We start from the raw sequence: 21,356 nt of genomic DNA on the forward strand, positions 1-21,356 counted from the left end.
AAGCATCAATGGGCTTTTAAAAAGACATATTTAGAGACAAGAATGCTATGATCTATTAAAAATACTCCCTCTTGGGTGAAATGTCAGCATATTTTATCTGAAACAGGAAAATGGAAAGCTCTGATGTTTCTGGCTCTCCTTTTTAAGATGAAAATTAAGACAGTTGTTAAATACTATGCTGAGAAATTCAGACAAGAGGGCCGAGAAATGGAAACATTTATACATGTATTTCTTAAACTGCAGAGAGTCTATTTGCCAAGCTGCTGAGGTTGTGTATATTTATGCACTCACTGCAGATACAATTGGCTTACGGGCAGGCATACACCAGGGGATGTTGGTCACACATCTGCTGTGCAGGAAGCATTTTCTCCCTAGCCAGCTACCTGGTGTAGGAGTGAAGCAGTGGGCAGGGATGGAAGAATCTCTCACCTGCTTTGAACAAACATTTCCCAAGGAGGCATTTACATCACAAACATGTAGGGAAGGCCTCGGTACATATGATGAAACCAAGGGTGGGTAGCAAGGCAGTGGTAGAGCTATGCTGGGTACTCAGGCACAGCTCCTGGATAAAAGACAGCCCACATCAAAGCAACACAGACAGATGCAAACCAGAGCCAGATGCAGACTGCAAACAAAAGAGAGTTTGCTGCCATCTGTCCTCCATAGCTATGAAATTTGGGTTATGCTTCTTAAAAAAATCTTGCAAAAACTTACCCCAGGAAGAATAGGAGATGTTTCCCAAGTATGGTAAAATAAGGTTTGCATGAGGATGGAACCCAAAAATACGTACCTGTATGAGTTACCCCTGCTCAACAATATTGTGCATTTGGTTAAGAGCCTGTGATTAAAACAGCCATAAGATAGTATTTCAGCATTACTTCTCCTTCATTGTCTGCTATGAGTTTAGCTCTTTGCATTTTAAAGCTTCTTTATGCACTACAGTTGTGCTGTATTATTAGATATTGTCCAAATGATAAAGAGCTCTGAGAGTGGCCACATACACTACTGTAAAAATACGGGTATTTGTACGGCTCATTACCATACTGGAATATGTGAATATTGTGAATATTATGAATATTGTGAATATTGTGAATATAGTGAATATTGTGAATACAGTGAATATGCTGTACTTTCAGAAGGAGCCTCTTCACTGACAGAGCAACAGCTATGCTATGTACTGTCTGGTATAAGCATTCCTTCATTTACTGCAAGAGAACAGTTTCTTCAGACCTAAATCCTTCAGCAGAAATTAGATCACGTCAATAAAAACGTTTTCTGTTACTGAAGTAGAAAGGGCACTGGGCTTGATATTCTCTAGGTTGCCACTGCTCTCAGGTGATTTTGCTTGTCTGCACAGAATTGAGAATTGGGATTGTAGAAATAACTTGTAGCTTCACTTTGTTTAGTTTGTTCAAGCACAGGAAAACCAAGTGACATCTGCACCATACAAAAACTGAAAAAAATAGGTCACAGTTATGTGAACAGACCATAGTGAGGACATAAATAAGTGAACAACTGTTGGACAGGACAGAAAGAAATTGTGCCAAATGTCTGAATAAAGCAGACACAGTGATGACCATAAAAGTGTTACACTGCAATCTTACATGCTAACATTTATTACATGCTTACATTTATTCCACTCGCATGCTTCAGGACAGTGAAGCCTGAGGGTTTTAAGTTGTTTACATTTAGTATTAGCAAGGAAATAATGCATAGCTTCTCAAGTGCACACAGTAGAATTAATACTGTATATGGAAAGAAAACCTTTACTGTTAGTGCTGCATTTTGCTTTAATGTTGCATCAAAAGTTTAAGTACCAGAAGACATTTATATTACAGCAAGTAAAACTTTTAGCATCTTTTTCATAAATCATTATGCCTATTCCATGCCACATCTGCACTCCCTGCTTTGTGAAAGTCTATTAGATGTAACCATCAATCTTGCCAATTTTGAAACAAATTCCATAGACTTTTTTCATAAGAATAATAATTTGCAGTCCTACATACAGTGTGACAGTGTCCTAACCTGAGGCCCAGATGCATCTGCCAGACTTGTCATGACTTTTTATGACAAGAGAAAAGCCCCAGTCCATGCTGTGCTGCTACCTTTTGAGGTAGTCCCTTAAACAAGCTTTGTATGCTTTTTGTACTTGCAAATGTTTAGGGGGCAATCAGTGCTATCTCTCCTTAAAAACATGCTTGCTGAAGTGGAGCACTCCTCTGTCTCCTGAGTTCAAGGAAGACGATAATCCTGAGAAGAAACCTACGTCAAAAGTTGACCCAAGACAGCTTCCTCCAGTAAAATGTGCCTGTTCTTGTGAAACACTTCTGGATATGGATTATTCCCGGTAAGTATGGTCTTTTGTGCCCTAGAAAACAGCCGCTAATGATCCCTGGTGTAATTCCACTGAAATCAAGTCACTTTTACTGAAACTTTTGCCAAATTGAAGTTTTGCCAAAAGTCTTTGCATTTTGAGGCTTGAAGACTATGAGACATTAACATTTTAGAGATGAAGTTATTTATTAATATGAAATTATTTTCTCCCTCTATCCATTCAGTATTTGTGCCATGGAAAAACATGAATTCTTAAATCTACATATAGCTAGCCCATGCCTACTAAAAGAGTGCAATGAACATTTTTTGTGCGTCACATCTGTGAGTCAGATTTACCCCCAAACTCTCCCATTGGGATTCTTCCATAACTGGCTGCATTTCAGATTTGTTCTCTGCATTGCAAAAAGTTACTTTGGTACAAAAACGGTGAGGTTTTTAAGCAGATCTGGAGCTCTGGAGGCAGCAATGAGTCTAACTTTGCTGTTTGGCAGCTACCTGGAGCCCCTCTGTTACCCAATGGATCAGCTACAAGAGGGAAAGCCTTCCAGAGCAGCAAAGCCTGTTCTGTTTGTGCATGCTCCCAAACATCTGCCTGGGCTAATAAAATTGAGTTTGTAAGGGACACAAGTGCAAGAATGGCTGCTGTCAAAAATGCTCTGGGATTCCTCCTTTGTCCCGTCTACCCTTTTCCCTCTCCAAACACAGCATTTCTTGCTGTTGTATTCCTGTGCCGCTTCTCAAACATCCACCTGGCTCTAACCCAGCTAGTACAGGCCACCCAGCATGTCTGGATCTGGCCTCCTGATGCACAGCACTGTTGCCAGTGTTAGCAAAGAGGTCACTGGGACATGAGATACTGAGATTCTAGAAAGACTTGTTCCTTTGCCAGCAGGCCTTCCCTTGCCTTTCAAAAAAAAAAGAAAAAAAAATATTATTCGCATGGCTGTAGTGTGAGTAGGCATGTTAATGTTAGATGCCCTTAACCATTTGTGCATAAATATGCAAATACAGAGAGGGGCTATAGACACAAGCTGTATGACAGGTAGGTCCATCTGGAAATAAGCAGCCTCCCAGAATGTATTCCCAAGTGATGCTGTAGTATTTAATTTTCCATTAGACAAATGAAACAATCTGCCTCTGCTCAGAGTGATGCAGAATTTTCCTGTGTGGGTTTTCAGTGTGAGAGAATCTTGCAGAACAAAGGAGAGGTGTGGTCCTCAGCAAACACAAGAGCTTCTACTCTGCTCTGCTGCAAGATGGATGTGGCCTTGTATGGTATGACTGTCCCTGGAACAGACAAGCAGCCATTTCCAGTTTGCTGGTATGACCTGGTTTTATATAATAGCAAAACCTTTCGTTGCCTTTCCAGTTATCTAAGACACTTGTTTTAGCCCAAGGAGCATGTCTGCATGATAGATGGATATGATTCAAGCATTGCCCAGACTAGGGAATTAAGCCAAGCTGAAAAACTTGCAGCTTTATCGTAGTTTTTACTTGAATCACATTGTAATAGCTTTCATATGTATGATGCAACAAAAAGCCCCCAGAAAGTGTCCTAGCTGGTGAAGCTTAGCCAGCTCAAGAGCAAACAGCAGGTTTATAAAGAGGATTAAACATTATCCTGTAGAGTTGCCAGTTTGTTGCTGTTATTCTTTGTTCAGGAAATGAACAAAACATTTCTTTAAAATATCTTAAAGAAGTGATGTCTTAATTTTTTTTTAATGAGGTTACATTTAGTCCAAGAGTTGCAAAGGTTGTACAACAGTCAGTTAATGTGTATTCATCACACAGAATATTAAAACACATTAACTTAACTTTTCCCATCATTTTTAGACCTGTCCACTGTAATTGACAACCTTTTGTGACCAGGCATTGGAGACTGGTGGAATAACCTCTTCCTAAGTTTCTTCTCAGCCACACAGGTATGGGTAATTTGCCTGGGTTTCTCCTTTTCATAAAAATCCTTACTGCAGTGGGCCACTGAGGCCAGGATCTCCAAGGCAGTTCGCTCACCAAAGGGACCGGTGCTCTGCCTGCCCCCAAAAAGCATGTCTCCTCTTTCCCTACAGCTCCTGGAGTAACAGAATTTTGCTACAGCACCAGTGAGCCACCAGGCTGTGGGTATAAAGGGGGGGTAGATGTGAGAAGATGAGAAAATAAATAATAAAATAATCAAGTAAATAAGGAAATAAACAATGGACACTGTTATAAACCCCACCTGGAATCATGGCAACCAAAAGAGTTTGCAGAGATTATCTTTCCCCATTGTTTTCTTGCTGTAGCATGTCCATTTGAATGCCCTTCGGCTCTTCTGAGTATTTACATAGCCACTGCTTTTTCTCAAAGCAAAGATTCAGCACAGCAACAGAGCAGACAGGAACATGTAATACAGTGCCACATGTCTGCAGAAACAGGTGAAGGGAGACTGAGTTAGCTGGCATGATTTGTGCTCACTTTGGGAAGGGCTGCATCTCAGCTGGGTGCCTGCATGACAAGGTACATCTTCGGTGTGAGCCATGTGCAAATGGAGCTGCAGATGCGAGGAGAAGGCATGCCTGTGGCAAATGACCTGAGGGATGGGTATGATGATAGCTATAGATGGCTTCTTCATGAAGGTCTCATGCTTTGTCTGTTTGAAAATCTCACAGGAACGGAAACTGCAGCTGTACAGACAGAGGCCCAATTAGGAATGATTTCTGGGGAAAAAAGCAACAACTGGTTTATGTCCTCTGAGAAAGCTTCCCATTCATTAGCAAAATCACCAGTGTAAACTTTCTGAGTACATTGCTTTTAAATTGTTCAGGTCCCATTTATTTAACTTAGTAAATCAAATAGACAGTTATTTCAAGTCAAAGATGAAGAGGACAAATTAAAACCTAATCTCTTTTAGCTTCAAGGAAACCCACCACAGCAAGAGACATTATCAAGACTCTGCAAGAGCAGACACAAAGTTTGTATCTCACTCATTCAGCTCATTCATCAGCTACAGAGCACTGGCTTGTACAGATTAGTTTCACTGACAGAGATCACACGTATGGCCCAATACAAGGTAAGTATTTCTGACGTTGTTAAAGACTTGAGATGACAGTGAGATGAAACACAATGAACACTAAGATGACAGTTAAGTCAAACATAGCTTCTTTTCTACATATATTTTCTAAACATCCGATCTATCAGAAAGTTCTGCTTGAAGTAACAGGAAGATACCCCTTCCAGAGAGTTGTGTTTTATGTTGGAGAGTTAGGGTTTATTTTTCTGTGTCTCTCTTTAGGAAGTCTATGTAAAATTTCAGACTTTTTCATTGCAGGATGGTAATGATGTGTCTGTTCAATTGTTTAATATTTCACTTGTGGCAAGGTTAAGCACCATAATGAGAATAAATTATAAACAAGTGCCAGTGGCTGCAGCAGAGGTGAGGGGAGGGATGAGGAGACTGGGCTGCCCCAGCAGGCAGGTATCATCAGGGACACAGCTTGCAAAAGAGACTGCTACAATGAGGTCCCACGTGGCCCAACTTGGGAGCAAGTGTCCTGGGGGTGTGTCATAGGATTCTGTCCTGTGAAGAACCCAAGTATATTGGGATGAAGATTTGCATGGGATAAACCTGCTCCTGTTGGCACATAAATTGCTTTTTAACTCCATGAGAACATATCTGATTCCCAGGGAATTTTGGAACTAGAATAAAAAACACTGGCAAACTATCTGAAATGTGGTTGGACTGAAGAGTGATTAAGACCCCCCTCTTAAAGATACACACATGAAAAGAGGGACCACAGTTTTACCTCCTGGTGCCAGAAATTTAGGTATGCTTTGGTTTTCCCTGTGGGTACTTCATGTTTACAAAAGAAGTAAAGTGTAGCTGTGAGAGAAGTAAAAATTAATAAAAAGATAAACCTTTTTAGAATAGTTAACAATCTGAGATTTCAAAAATTGTCAAACCTCTCCCCTCAAAACAAATAAGCTTTGCAAGTTATCATTTCTACAGAGCCACAGTTGTTTTTCATTATTATCTCCCAAAATAATATCTTCCCTCTACATTAAGTCTCTCCTTGGCTTCAGTTTATTACTCCTTCACACATACACACATCAGTCAAAAAAGGCAAACAGAAAAGTTATATTTCAGAGACTCCTTTCTTTTCTAGTCTTAAAATTCCTTATATTCATTATTTTAAAAAGGTAGATTCATGTGTTGTGAATTTGTTTTTGAACATGTTTCAGGGCCATCAGGAGGGGCTGAGGTTGCAGGGAGCTACCTTGACATAGTCTGGCTAAGACAGAATCTGCTGGAGTAGCCATGAGGTGCTCAAAGGACCTTGTTACTGCTTGAAACCGAACTGCTAATTTCAATGTGTTTCAAGGAAGTCCTGCCTGTATGGCATGTTTATTTACATGATCATCCCAAGAGAACTCTGCCCCAGTTCAAAGCACAACTTTACACAGAGTATTTTTCCTAAATAAAAGCATAACTCATAGAGGGATCATACCAGAATGATTACATCTGTGTTTCAATGACATGCAAGCAGATAAGGAACACAAGTTAAAGGACTAAATCTCTCATCTCTCTGTGGTAAACAGTTTGTGTAGCTGGCCTGGATAAACAATTCTATTTTTTTTTTATTATTCTGTTTTCTTATTACTGAAATATTTTAACTGGGGATAGTTACTTAGTTTTATGATCTGGAAGAGAGCCTCTTGATTCTCAGTTTAAATCCTGGCAGGAGACAAACTTCTCAGGATAAGCTGGGCATCAGCCCAAAGGTGCTAGTACACAGAATTGGGACAAAGAGGGGTCTGTGTGCCCTGTGCTCTCAAAATGGAAATTTCTCTCTGAATTAGCTCTTAACCTCTCTATGTCCCAAAAGTGCTGATGAGGTTCTTTACAGACAGTTAAAAATGATTTTATGCTCACAAGCCCTGTTCTTCATGGGGGACTTCAATGACCCCAACACCTTTTGGAGGGACAACAGCAGGGTATAACCAATCCAGGAGATTCCTGGAATGCTGTGATGATAATTTCCTTCTTTAAGTGATAGAGGAGCCAAGGAGAGGAGGTGCTATGCTGGGTCTTGTGCTCACCAGCAAGGAGGGGCTGGTGGGAAATGTGAAGCTCAAGGGCAGCTTGGACTGCAAGGACCACAAAATGGTGTTTGAGATCCTTAGGGCAGCAAGGAAGGTGCACAGAAAGCTCACTACCCTGAACTTCAGGAGAGTGGACTTTAGCGTCCTCAGGGACGTACCATAGGATACAACCCTGCAGGGAAGATGTGCCCAGAAAAGCTGGTTGGTATTCAAGGATCACCTTCTCCAAGCTGAGGAGTGATTATCCCTGCAAAGAGGAAGCCTGTCAAATATACCAGGAGGTCTGTGTGGATGAACAAGGATCTCCTGGACAAACTAAAACATGAAAAGAAAGCCTATGGAAGGTGAAACCAAGGATAAGTGAAAGCAATTCCTCAAGGTGAGGAATACAAAGGGATTGTTCAAGCAGCCGGGGATCAGGTCAGGAAAGCTAAAGCCCTGATGGGCTTAAATATGGCCAGAGACATCAGAGGCAACAAAAAAAGCTTCTAGAGATATGCTGGTGATAAATGGAAGACTAGGGAAAATATTCAGTCTCTCCAGAAAGAAAAAGGAGACATGGTTACCTGGGACATGGAGAAGGCTGAAGTACTTAATGACTTTTTTGCCTCAGCCTTCACCAGCAAGTGCTCCAAACAGACTGCCTGAGATGCAGAAGGCAAAGGCAAGGACTGGGAGAATGTAGAACCACTCACTGTAGTAGAACATCAAGTTCAAGACCATCTAAGGAACTTGAAGGTGGCCAAGTCCATGGGACCTGATGAGAGAGCTGGTTGAAGAGGAGCTAAGTTGTTATTAATTTTACTTGAGAAATTATGGAAGACTGGTAGTTGCCAGTGCCTGGAAAAGTGGGAAGATATCCTTTGCCTTTAAAAAGGAAAAAAAGGAAGACCTGTGCAATGACAGGCCAATCAGTCCCATCTACCTCAGTGTCTGGCAAAATCATGGAGCAGGATCCTTCTGGAAATTATGCTAAGCCACATAAAAAATAAGATGATTGTTGACAGCTAACATGGCCTCATTAAGGGCAAATCATACCTGACAGATTTGGTGGCCTTCTATGATGAAGCCATAAATCATTGGTGGATAAGAGAAGAGCAACAGATGCCATCTTCCTGGGCTTGTGCAAGGCATTTAACACTGTTCTACATGACATCCTTATCTCTGAACGCGGTTTTGAAGAATATTGCACTGACTGTGTAGGGAATGGAGACTATATGACACCATCAAACATTTTTTGTCTGCTTGGCTGTGTTGCCATTTGGTTGAAGGATTAATTTATTTGAAAATCATAAAGGGATTCGCTATAAAGAAATAACAAAGTTCCTTCATTTGCAAAAGTTATCTTTTTTTCCCACATATTGTACATACACTGAGAGAGAGACAGACATATCTATTTATATTTTCTGACAGCAATTCTTTTAAGAATAGATTAAATTTGGGACAGCGATATTACTGGAACTATAAAATTAAAATTTATTTATAGATAAGATAGTTCCAGCTAAAACCATACCCTAACAAAATCTCTATAAGAATGTGAAAAGGCTTTCCTCTTCTTGAGAATAAAGATGTAATTATGCTTTAGATTGTGCTCATGAACTGCAGTCTTTAAGAAGCAGATATTAAAAGAAATAGGTCCCTAATATTTATACCACTCCAGAACTAATATAACTGTGGAAAATGGATTTATTGTAATTGTAATACTTAAAGTAACAGCATAGAAGTAATTTTTCATTCAATGAGGAGGTTTTGTTTATTCTGTTTATTTTATTACCATTGGCTACCAAACAGAGCTACAGTAAACAATAACAGAAATTCTATTCAACTAACTACAGAGGCAGTCAGATTTGGGAAGAAATATTGCTATTCTGGAGTTTATTCAAAATAGTAAACATCTCTGTTAAAACAGGTCTGCCCAACTGCTGCCTAGCTGAACAAGTTCTTAAAACAATGAGTTGTTGCTTGTAGGTTGTATTCCCCAGTTCAACTAATCAATCAAAATAAATTTCAATCTTTCTCCAGAAACCAAATAATTTTGATGGATACTGCACAAAGTATGTTTGGTGTAGGTGAATTTTGACTACTTCTCCAATTTTAAACGATAGAAGCTGGTAACACCTCCAGTTCCCATAGACAAGGACGCCCCTTTCGTAGGCGTATGGACAAGAAGCTACTGAGGCATGAAGTTTAAACTCTATCTATTGTTAAACAATAACAACAAAATTACAACTCTCTCTGCCAGTCTTGTGTTATATAGAATAAAAAATATTTTTTCATATTAAGGACTGGAGTAGATATGAGGTTAGGAGAGCTGTTGCAAATTGACTCTTATTAGAGCAAAAGAGCATGCTCAATCTCAAAATATGGGGCTTCAAAGCATCTTTATACCTGTTCCAACACCTAGGACCTTTCCAATGAAGGCATCTGAATGTAATGTAGACAAATACACCTCCTGCCTTCAACAGAGAACCCCAATGGCCCCAAGGTACTACACAGTCAGTCTGTACCCACTGATATCCTTACTTTGCAGTGATTCACAGAAGAGATGTTATGGTTTCACGGTCAGCAAAAGGGAATTCAGCTTTTAGAGCCTACACATCCCTAGACTCTCTCCTACTCCAGATTTTCACATTTGAATGGTTTCACTTGATTAACTCTGAATCTCACATAGACCATTAATAGCTGAGCTACACTTTCATTCTGATGTCCTCAGCACTGGCCTCATACTCAGGAGCCTTTGTAAAATGTGTTGCCAAAGCCTTGTTTATATTCAGTGCTGACTTTTACTAGATCCAGTGTTTGCAGGGTTGCTCTGCCTAAAGCAGTGGGACAGCACATGCTGCTGCCTTATTTTCAGCCAGATGTAAAAAGGGAAAAATGAATGAACTGGTAGTAAAGTAATTTTGTCAGGGGTCTAATTGGCATCAGCAACTTGAAAACTGCAGGTAATCAGCATAAATATTTGCAATGGATTATTTCTATTAGATATTTTTCCAAGGTGAATAAAATCTTCTGGAATTAAAAGAAACCCTGTAGCTTCCAGAACATTTATTAGGTAACCAAACACGCTATTTTACACAGTGCATTTTAAAAAGAAAATTACTCTGATATTACACAAAAATGAAGCAAACCCATTGAATACTGGCATGAATGTCTTTGTTTGAATTCAAGCTGTTATGCTTGTGGGATCAACTCAGATACTGCAGACAAAGGATTAACCCAGATTTCATTTTCAAAGGTTTCTTCACAGCAGATTTTAATGAACACTGATATGAAATCCTTACACTCTATATGGACATTGACAGCCCCACAGCATTTTGAGTAAATACAAGGGCCTCCCAGGAAAGTCTGGTCTTTTAAGCTGGATGTATGCCTTGCACATAATTAGATGAAACTCACTTAATTCAGGAAATTAATCATGTTCTACTTAGCACTCCGAGGGAAAATAGATGCACTTATTTTGGTCTGGCGTGTCAGACTGGGGAGCTATATCAGACTGAGGGATTCTATTCATATCACACTTGGAGCCCCTAACTTGGAAAGGCTGAGGACAAGCAGGGTGAGGTGAGGGAGAGCACTAGGAGGGTTCTAGCAGCAATGGGGATGAAATCTGCAACCTCACTTAGACTTCTGCTATCACCTCATTCAGGTCTCTCAGCAGACAGTTGCTTGGTGGTATAGGCAGTTCATACACCAGCAGTCACCATGACCACTCCTGTAAAAGCAGCACAGTTTTCCTCTGGTGACAAGTGATGACACTGAATGGAGAGGTAGTGAAGATTTTATCATATCCTGATGCTCATCCTCGCACACAGCATTACAGACCTTAAGTCTGGCTGTGATTTTAGCTGAAAAAGCTGCCATTTTAAATGTCTCTGCCATTAAATTTCTATGCCCTGATCTCCCATTAGCTTCCTGCATGATTACTGCTGTTGCTCCAGCCTGTAGGTTAAAAAATAAAAGGACACAGCTATTTTTCATGTGTGCCTCTGAAAAAATCCGTGCAGCAAAACTGAACCTCCTCTAGTGGCAATCAACATAGCATAGCCAGTCTACATCAGCTGAGGGGCTGATCCCACTGCACCACCTTAAGGGGTTTTACTTTTCCTATGGATGATGATAAAACATAGCAACAGCTATATCAAAGTAAAACAGATGAAGCAGAAAATTGACAGAACAATCTATCCAAAAGGCTCTACTTAAAGAATTTCACAAAGAATCATAATGCAGTTAGCTTGGAAACAGTTAACATGCTAAAAGGAGTCATCAGCGTGGTAGCAAAAAGGAAAAAAATAAGCATCATGAAGGTACTGAAACAGTACCTTACTGCTCTGCTGCAGCACCCTATAGTTGTCAGAAGAAATTCTCCCCTGCCTGTACTCAATGGAGCCTGAACAAAATGGCAATTCCTGTTGCCCCAGAGAAATGCAATCACATCTTTGACTGGAAACACCAATGTTTGACATCCACAGACTGGATGGTAAACTTGATTGGGGCATTTGTGTAGGCTGATATCAATTACTTGGATTTAACTGCATTGTGTTTGTTTACCAGAAAAAGAGGAATAATTTTCAGAACATGATTGCAGGATCTTGGAGAGGCAGGAGAAAGATCCTGCCTGTAGCATAACTTGCAGTGTGGTCTACTAGTGCATGTGTGCACAGAGATATTCTGCACATCATCTCCTGATGCAGGTGCACTGTTCAAACACACACAAGCACTTATTCCACAAGTAACCTAAAAATATCTTAATTTTAAAAACACAGCTCAGCTCACTTGCTGTGAGGATAAACTGTCCAGTTCTAATCATCTTTCTCAGATATTTTAATCACTGAAATTTCTCAGGCTCCCCTACTGAACTAATATAGCAAGATCTGACCCACAAATTCTCACCGGTTACAAAAAGATCACATGTATGTTTTTGTTCTTATCTTTGCTTTGTGTCAGGAGCACAAATATGCTCCTGACAGGAGGGATAAGCAATAGAAACAGCAAGGATGGCTTTCAAATGATGTTATCTGCAGCTGTCATGGAGACCAACAGGGACTGGGATTGCTCAGCACCCTGTTAAATATCAAGGCGCCTCTCCATATAGACACATACATATGCATCAACACCTTCCCTGCATGTACATACATGCCCATTTTATTATGCCATGCACACCTAATAACTTCATCCTACAATGAAATCTTTACATACATACACAGATGCATGCTAACTAACACTCCTTCTGCAATGCACACACACAAAACCTAATGACAGGCACCAGAGAAATCCAATGCAGCTCTGCAGGCAGAAGGTGCTGGCTGAAGCCATGCAGTGCACACCCAAGCCACAGCAATTGGTGTCTCATCATTATGTATAATACATAACAGCATTTAATAATAACAACACTGCTCTGCTACCTGCACTCACACCCTCCTGCTCCATGCTCCTAAACCATTTAAACATGGTCCTGTGCATGAAACACATGGAATGAAAAGCAGGCAGGACATGATCACTGCAAGAGATAGGCTCCAGCAGTGAAAGCTGCTTCATGTCAGAGTGGGCTTTTCCCAGGTTTCAGATGTGTGATCTGCATGTCTAATAATGAATAGATTTAGTCAATCCATCATTTCTGGCATCAGTCCCTTACCTTGAAATGCTGCAGCTGAAGTATCTGGTCCTCAAGCTGTTGTCTCTTGCCTTCTATTTCTGTCTGCCTTTTCCTTTTCTCCTTGGAAAAAAAATTTTGAGAGAAAGAGAGAGAGAGAGAGGGAGAGATGGGGAAGAGAGAGAAAGAGAGAGAGAGAGAGAGAGGAGAGAGAGAGAGAGAGAGAGAGAGAGAGAGAGAGAGAGAGAGAGAGAGAGAGAGAGAGAGAGAGAGAGAGAGAGAGAGAGATCTCATCAGAGAAATGGAGGCTTTAAGGGTAGCAGATTCGTAACAGCATGTAAGCAGTCAAACACATCTGTACAGATGTCACCAGTCCCATTTCACCTGCTCCTCTGCCTGCTGGTATGCAAACAGCAGTATCCTGGGAAGATGCCAGCCCCAGACTGGCTGGTGACTTGCCAGTAGGAGAAATTCTCCTCGGTTGCTCCCAGCAGCCGGAGCAGCAACAGTGCACAGTCCCAGAGGAGGGGAGAAAACAGGCATAATAGCAGAGAGAGAAGTTAAAGGGACAAAGATGTGATTTTGCATTTGAGATGCTGGGGCCAAAACCATGGATTGTGTGGTGCAACCATGACAGCAAGGTGTCACAAAAGCAGGGGTGGAATGATGGAGGAAGAGAGTAGTCTGCAGATCTCTTTTTTCCCCAGCAGGGTTGGTGGTAAGGCTTTCCCTGGTCTCAATGGGGGGAAGATGTTTTAGCAAGATTGCATGGGATGTACATACAAAGTAAATGGGATTGGTAACCTCCAGCTATCTGTGTTAAACATTTAAGTCACCAGCATATGCCAGCAGCTGGCCCTTACCAGATCCCTGAAGCTGGAGTGGCCAAGTGGTGCCAAGGACAGCACAATCCTTTCCACAGCTGAGTTGTTATAACCCTGTTCATTGCCGCTTGTCTGTGCCCAGGCTGCTCCCTTCAGCAGGCAGCAGACTCTCTCAGGTGTTTCAAAAGGAGAATGCCTGCTTTTACCCCCGCAACACCTTCCTCTTAAGCAGGTAAGCTGTTTGCCTTTGTCAGCCTTCTGCACCTTCTTGGGAGCACTTCTCCTCATTCATCCATCCATCCATCCATCCATCCATCCATCCATCCATCCATCCATCCATCCATCCATCTGTCTGTCCGTCCATCCATCCGTCCGTCCATCCATCCATCCATCCATCCCCATCATGGACCAGGTTCCCTCTCATTTTAGATTTTGTAGCCAAGACAGAAATACTGAGTAATAAATGAAGACAGTCAGGCTCTGTTTTCACTGGAACACTGGTTTTTATTTTTTATCTGCAAAACAATTTTTTTTTTGCTATTTAAATTATTCAGTAGCTGTAAGGTTGGGTTTGAAGACGTTTGGGGATTGCTTACACCCAAAAAATAGTTTTTCTTACCTATTTCTAGGTGCCCTACTGATACTCTGGGAATTCTCTGCTTTCCAGGGATTTCAAACTTTCATGCCTCATCCTTAAGAGTATATGATAAGATTCTGCCTGTGCAGAATTAATCATCCTTATGTTGGACATCAAAGAAGGCATTATGGGAGGAAAACATTAAATTTACAATTTACAAGGAAGATCAGGGAACTTTAAAAAAATCATTAGTTAATGTCAAGCTCACTAAAAACAAAACAAAACATGGAAGTAGAAAACTGCTTGGACCACTTCTGATGAAGAGCTAGATGTTAGAATGGTGATGAAAAGGCTGGAGTAGTGAACCTAGAAGAAGCAAAGTAGCTAAAAGTTGCATACGTCAAGCAGTTCTGTAATGTTTTGAACACTCTTACATGCTGATTATTCATGTTTATCTACATTTACACACACAGTCCCCATTGTCTGCAATATGTATGACTACTGCTGAACAAATATATCCTCATAGAATAGAATCCTAGAATCATGGAATGGTCTGAGTTGGAAGGGACCTAAAAGACCATCTTATTCCAACCAACCTGCAAAGGACAGGGTCACCTTTCAACAGAACAGGTTGCTCAGGGCCCCGTGCAGCCTGACCTTGAACATTCCCAGGGCATCCAAAACTTTCAGGCAACCTGTTCTAGTACCTCACTACCCCCACAGTAAAGAATTTCTTCCTAACATCTAATCTAAAGCTACTTTCTTTCAGTTTGAAGACATTCCCCCTTGTCCTGTCTCTACATGCTCTTGTCAAAAATCCCTCTCTGGGTGTCTTGTAGGGTCCCTTCAGGTACCCTACAATCAGGTCACCCCTTCTCTTTTTCAAGCTGAGCAATCTCAATTCTCTCAGCCTTTTCCTAGGAGAGGTACTCCCTTCCTCTAATCATCCTGTTGGCTCTCCTCTTGCTCCAACAGGTCTGCTGAAGTTGTTATAGAGTAGGAAAATCAAAATTTCCAGTAACTAAAACGTCACAGTGCCCATCTTGACATCTCACTGGTCTCCGCACACAGAAGACAGTTTTCATTTATGCACATAGAGGCATACGGAGTTTGTGTGCATCTTTAAAAATCCTTCTGATATAGAACTATCTTCTGTACATCATCACTCTTATCCTCCAATGTGCATTAGCCCTTCCCATTCCTGAAGTGAATAGGGCATTAGACGGTTATGGGGTTAAAACCCCAATATTATTCAGGGACATCTCTTGCCTTTATTTTTCATTTTGTGATAGTAACAGTATACATGGAGTCTGAAAACCAGAATTTGTTTTTTATTTTGTCCTCAAATAGCTGGTCAGATATGGACCAGAATAAAGTAGTTCTAAAAGCTGTTCCAGTTAATGGCCTAATATTCCTAGAATAAGGATAATTCTGCCCATTTGTGTCAAGCTGGCCAGATGAAAAAATATTAGATTTCATATATGGAAGCATTAACACCCCACATTTGACAGTCCATAGGCCATCATAAGGGACATACATCTTCACTGCTATGTGATCTAGATTGATAAGTGCATCTACATATATATAAGCATATAGTTATATACAAATTTGTATGCACACACACATTCGTATATATATATATATATATATATATATAAACATGTATATATGTATGTATTCCACCATCCACAAAAACACTGTCACTAAAAGATGTAATAGAAACCACAACAATAGATCCTTTGGCTGGTTGTGTCATGCTATATAATGGATGCAACAAGAAAGCCTTATAAAAGATAGATGAAAGCAGGGATCCTGTGCTGCTGAAAAGCACTTCTCATTTGTGAGATAAAATTATTAGCTTAAACCCCCTTCTTTAAGCTTTTGTCCAATCCAAGTCATTAGCTAAGGGTACTTACATTGTCTGATGCTCAGACATCTGCTAACATATGTAGCATTTGTTGGTGTCATAACTACTTTGAGTCCTAACTTCTACATACAGGAAGAATGTAATTCTACATTCATCCCCGGTTTTACAGAGAAAGGAAAGAGGGAGAGAACCTTCCTTACAAGCACAGTATGATGCAATTCAAAGTCTGAGACTTGTCACCTTTTATCTGCCAGTACCCTTCCAAACTGGTGATGCTAATGAGACAACACACCAGGTCACAAACCAGCATTCTGGCCAAGTTTTCCTTTCTTCCTGAAGCAGCTGTGGAGTGTTGGGTTCTTCTTGCTTTTTAACCAGCTCTGGAGACCTTATACATTTGCACCTTGTGAAGAGCCACACAGGTCTGAGAGGGCACGAGTGTCCCTCTTCATTTAGGGGGTAACTCTGTGGCTGCCGCAGAGACTGGTGGAGCTGACGGACATGCCATTTCTGCTTCCTCTCCAGTCTGTCAGGGGAATCATATTACTCCAACAGACAACACAAAGACACCATTGACCATAAATGAAGAACTCGATCATGACTGGGAGAGTAGATACATGCATGTGCTTGGTAGAAAAGCATGCTGTGATCCAGGTATGCTAAAAATCCTACCCAGCCTAGACCTTGGCATCTTGCCTTTGTTACACATAAAAGAACTGGCTTTATCTCCAGCCAGCTTACTTCTGGAAAGCTTATTTAATCTGACAGGTGTAAGATCACATGCCTCAACACTGAACCTTAGCAGTATGCGCGAGGAATTACTGCTATGTCATTCCTTTAGGTCAGCCATCTCAATGCTCTCTATGTGAATAGGAACAGCTGGGACATTACACTACTTATTGCCTAACAAATTCATCTGCTGGCCTTCTCTCTTCACCATCAAAGGCAAAGACCACCCTGATCCTGGCAATACAAAGAGACTCCCAATGCAGTTTTCATCACCATCTGGTCACATCAAGTAAGGAGGAACTGGTAAGCACACAAAACCTGTGACAAGTGCCTGACTGCTCTCCAGGAGCAGATTAGCTGGAGATCCTCAAGGTAGGATGCTCATGACTGCAGGCCACTGGCAGGATGCAGAGGAGTACACAGTGTCAGTCTGCTGTACAGATGGGGAGACCCTAGGCAGAGCAACAGAAAAACACAGTCTGGATCTCACCGCCTTGATGCTTGGCTCCAGAACCAAAATCCACGTAGACATGGCAAATTTTTGCTGTGCCATCAAAGGTTTGTCCCCTTCAGAAAACTGTCTATATTTTTCTGTGATTTGCATCCCTGCTGTGACATGTATATGGGAATTCACAGCTCCAAGGTCATCTCAGTGACCCATATGCCCTGCTGTGTAGTTTGTGCAGGTTTGTATGCCCAGATGCTCATGGTTTGTGGAGATCTGAAACAGCAAAACCTGTATAGTTTAGAGGAATTTCACGCTTATCTGACACACACCTGACAGGTTTATAAAACTTTTAACCATTTGAACAGCTTATTAAACAGCAATGAGCGTACCAAAAAAACCAAAACCAAACCATGCAGCTAACAGAAGAAGCTTCGGGGATGTGGGTTGATTCCTGTCTCTTCCTGCCTGCCTTCTCCAATCAGAGTAATGTGGCCTCTTCTACTGAATGACATCTACAAGAGATGACATGCAGGTCCTGTTTAACTACTCCTGTGCAACTCCTCTGTCTTTATCTGGGTGTTCTGCAAACCTCTGCATAAAGGAGGCCTTACTATGCTGTAACATTAGATTTTGAAACCATTCCTTCTCCTTCTTCCATAGAGCATTTCTGTCAGTTTTGCTCTTCTGTTAACTTGAAAATGCATCTCTGCAGCAATTCCTTCTATGAAGCTAGAGAAGGGAGAAGATTGCAGGCACATCCCTTCCCAAAAGTTATATTCTTTCCTTCTACCGTTATTCCATCCAGACATAGTAGAACATATAATTTTGCACAAATGAACATCCTTAAGGGAAGTCAGATCGTTCTTCCTTGAGGAAGGTCAGATCCTTCTCTGACGCTGCCTCAGAAGGCTTAGCACACTTCCTTAAAACTTTGTCTTTTTAAAATGGGTAGCTTAGTCACCTCCAGGGTTTCAGACAAGAAAGTCAGTGAATAGTCATCATCTTCTGCAGTCTTCAACACATTGCTGTGCACATCCCTGTAGGTGTCCCTGTTGAAGGATCTTATTTAATTCAGGTCTATGTGAAATGTTTCTCTTTACTCAGTAACTGGATTAAGGTGAAAAACACAGCAAGTTGTTATGGTTTGTAAACTCTGATTTCCTGCAGGAGCTTGTAGAAAAAACAAAGGTCTCCATTTCCAAGCTGGCTGCACTGTTGAAACCATGATAGAAACCATGACAGCTTGCAGCAGAGCAGCAGGTTCCAAGGAGTGTACACCACCACCTTGGCCTGTAGACTCTCTTCGATCTGGAAGGCATCCAGAAGTGAGATCTCTGACCTTTTATATGGAAAGACCTTAGGAAAAGTGCTCAAAAGGTGAAAGATGCTTAAGTACATTGGCCAAAAGTGATGCAATGCACCACTTAAATTGAAGCACCTGCCTCTCATGCCACAGTGTAATGTTACGTTGTGAGAATTCAACAAAATATTTGCTCCATGCTTGCACTAAACTATATCAACCATTCTCTATAATCTCTCCATAATAAATCTGGAAGTAAAAAGCTGTCTTGTTCTATAAATTATGATTAATGGGTTCTGCCCTTGCTGACCAGACTGCTCCATGGTTTCTGAGGTGATGCTGCCTTTGCCCTAGCAGAACTAAGTCTGACAGCTTATGAACAAGGACATGTAACTTCTGGATATGCTACTGGCAAAGGTGGTCAGAGATTCTGTATTGCATTGATAGAGTGATAGAGTGTCTCTTTTTTTGGCCTAAAAGTAAAGGGAAAAGGAGAAAAGTAAAGGGACAACAGCTCCCCACCCAGCTTGTGAAGGAATTTTCCAGAGTAAGGTGAAAACTAAACCTTCTATTTTTATTTGTTTCAAACCAAGCTAAAATTAGCTTTTTAAGCCTTTCTTCACTTTTTAAAGAAAAAAACTCACCCTCCATTCAACTACTAACATCTTCCACACAAATCTGTTTTCACCTTAATGGTTGTGCTGCTACCTGAAAAACTGGACCACTGCAGAGCCCAAATGGGATACAATTACAGGCTTGGGTAGCACACAACTGAATCACTTGTCTTTGCAGGGATCTGCAGGAGAGCAAGTAAAGCTGACACCCAAGGTCCAATAAGAAAAGACATACCCAAGACTTTTCCAGGGATGGCGGGAGAGTCTAGAAGGAGTGCTTGGAATTTATTTCCCTGGTACAGAAGAGAGGTTGAGAAATCCCTCTCCTCTGTGCATTAGCACTTATGTGATATGTAATCAGTTACCCCTCACTATAAAGAAATTCAAGAGAAGTTTATCATGGCCTGAATGTTAGTGGACCAGTCATCCTGCAGAGATAGTAGCTGCAGAGTTCTATATAAAATCCATTTCCCATAGCTCAAGGCAACACCACATTTGGCTGCAAGTCTCCAACAGGAAGGGACCAAATAGTTCAAACGAAGAAAGGACTTGGAAGCCTCAGTAAAGTCTGGTCAGAAAGATATTTTAGTTTTTGCTCACAGCTTGGCAAATCAGGAGTTGGCTTCAAAAACCATATAAAATATTAAAATATCCACTTTTTGTAAGATCATTTAACAAGAGAAGCATCTCCATCCTTGACCACTCCTAATGATCACTGCTGTTTGTTTGGTGGTCTCTCTTAATCTCTCAGTCCATGGCAGAGACAACACAACTCACTGTATCTTGACTGAGCTTCCAACTGGTCTGCCACCAGAGACAGGAAACTTTATTTAGACTGCAAGCTCTTTGTGGCAAATACAGTCCCTCCGTTCTGTAATTGCACAAAATCTAATAGAAAGATATATAATACTAATACCTGCCTGGGATTGTTATGCTATGACAGAAACAGTCTTGCAGACAGACGTAAGCACTGTGTGGAGGAATTCTGTGCAAACTATATAGATTTCCAAATCCTGAGTCTGGACATATTGAAGACTTGCATTTTGTGAATTTTTGTGTCTCAGATCCTCTGACAGGTATCTTGCACAGATGCAGTGTCATGCTCCTCCAGGAAGGAACAAATGGAACTTAACTTTGCCTCCTGTCACATCACTGTGTAAGTACAAGCACAGTGGAAGCTCAAGGAAGAGCACATAGTGTTTGTCATTAAGCACTAACTATATTCAACTGTGCTATAGATGAAATTCAGTATCCTTTCTAACTGTCAGGCATAAAGTTTCTTGTCAAGGACAAATGATTTTCCACAAAGGGCTACTCAGAATTTATAACTTATTCAAATTATTCAAGCTTGCTTTTTTTTTTTTTTCTTTTTTTTTTTTTCTGTTGAAGGACATGAGTTTGACATACTAGCTCTCAGTATAACTGCTAAAGAAAACTTTGAGAATATTATCACCAAGATTTTCAAATGGCTTCACCCATTACTTCTAATATGAACAGAATGAGGTCACTATATGCACATCCCTAGTTCATGCTCTTCCAGTGCATCAGAATAAACTTCACCGCCTACATCACTGATCTGGCAAGTGTCTGTCTCCTCTACCACTGAAATCATCTGTACTCTACTTTTGACAAGGGTCAGCTTTCCTGCAAAATCACTGCTCTGCACAGCCCCTAGAAATAACAGATTTTCCCTATCAGAGCAACTAAAATGTTAAAGATGACAAGCTGCAAGATTGGATACATACCACAAAGAAAAGAGGGCACAACACTAAGGTCTTATAGCAAGCTGGGTTTTGCTTGACATAGTATGCACAGTGCCACTATAATCAGATCACAGCAAGCCAGCTAGTAGTGACACTATTGAAGCTCCTGTCCCTGAAATGCTGAGTGTTTCCTAGGTATCCCTCCAGTCTAGCAAGGATGAATTGACAGAAATGCTCCAGCCAGTAGACAGATCACAGTGAATTCACAGCCAAGCAGGTTGCTCTGCG

General features: G+C 41.0%; 1 protein-coding gene across 1 annotated transcript in view; it reads right to left on the minus strand.

The window, feature by feature from the left end:
* LOC128821672 (paralemmin-2-like) overlaps window positions 1-21,356 on the minus strand; it is a 123,633-nt gene that overhangs the window by 67,175 nt on the left and 35,102 nt on the right. Inside the window, exon 2 of the mRNA XM_054002859.1 lies at window positions 13,049-13,129. Coding sequence (XP_053858834.1) covers window positions 13,049-13,129 — 81 coding nt within the window. The remainder of the gene's footprint in view (window positions 1-13,048; window positions 13,130-21,356) is intronic.

Source organism: Vidua macroura, chromosome Z, assembly GCF_024509145.1.
Source record: "Vidua macroura isolate BioBank_ID:100142 chromosome Z, ASM2450914v1, whole genome shotgun sequence".
In the NCBI taxonomy this organism is placed as follows: domain Eukaryota; kingdom Metazoa; phylum Chordata; class Aves; order Passeriformes; family Viduidae; genus Vidua; species Vidua macroura.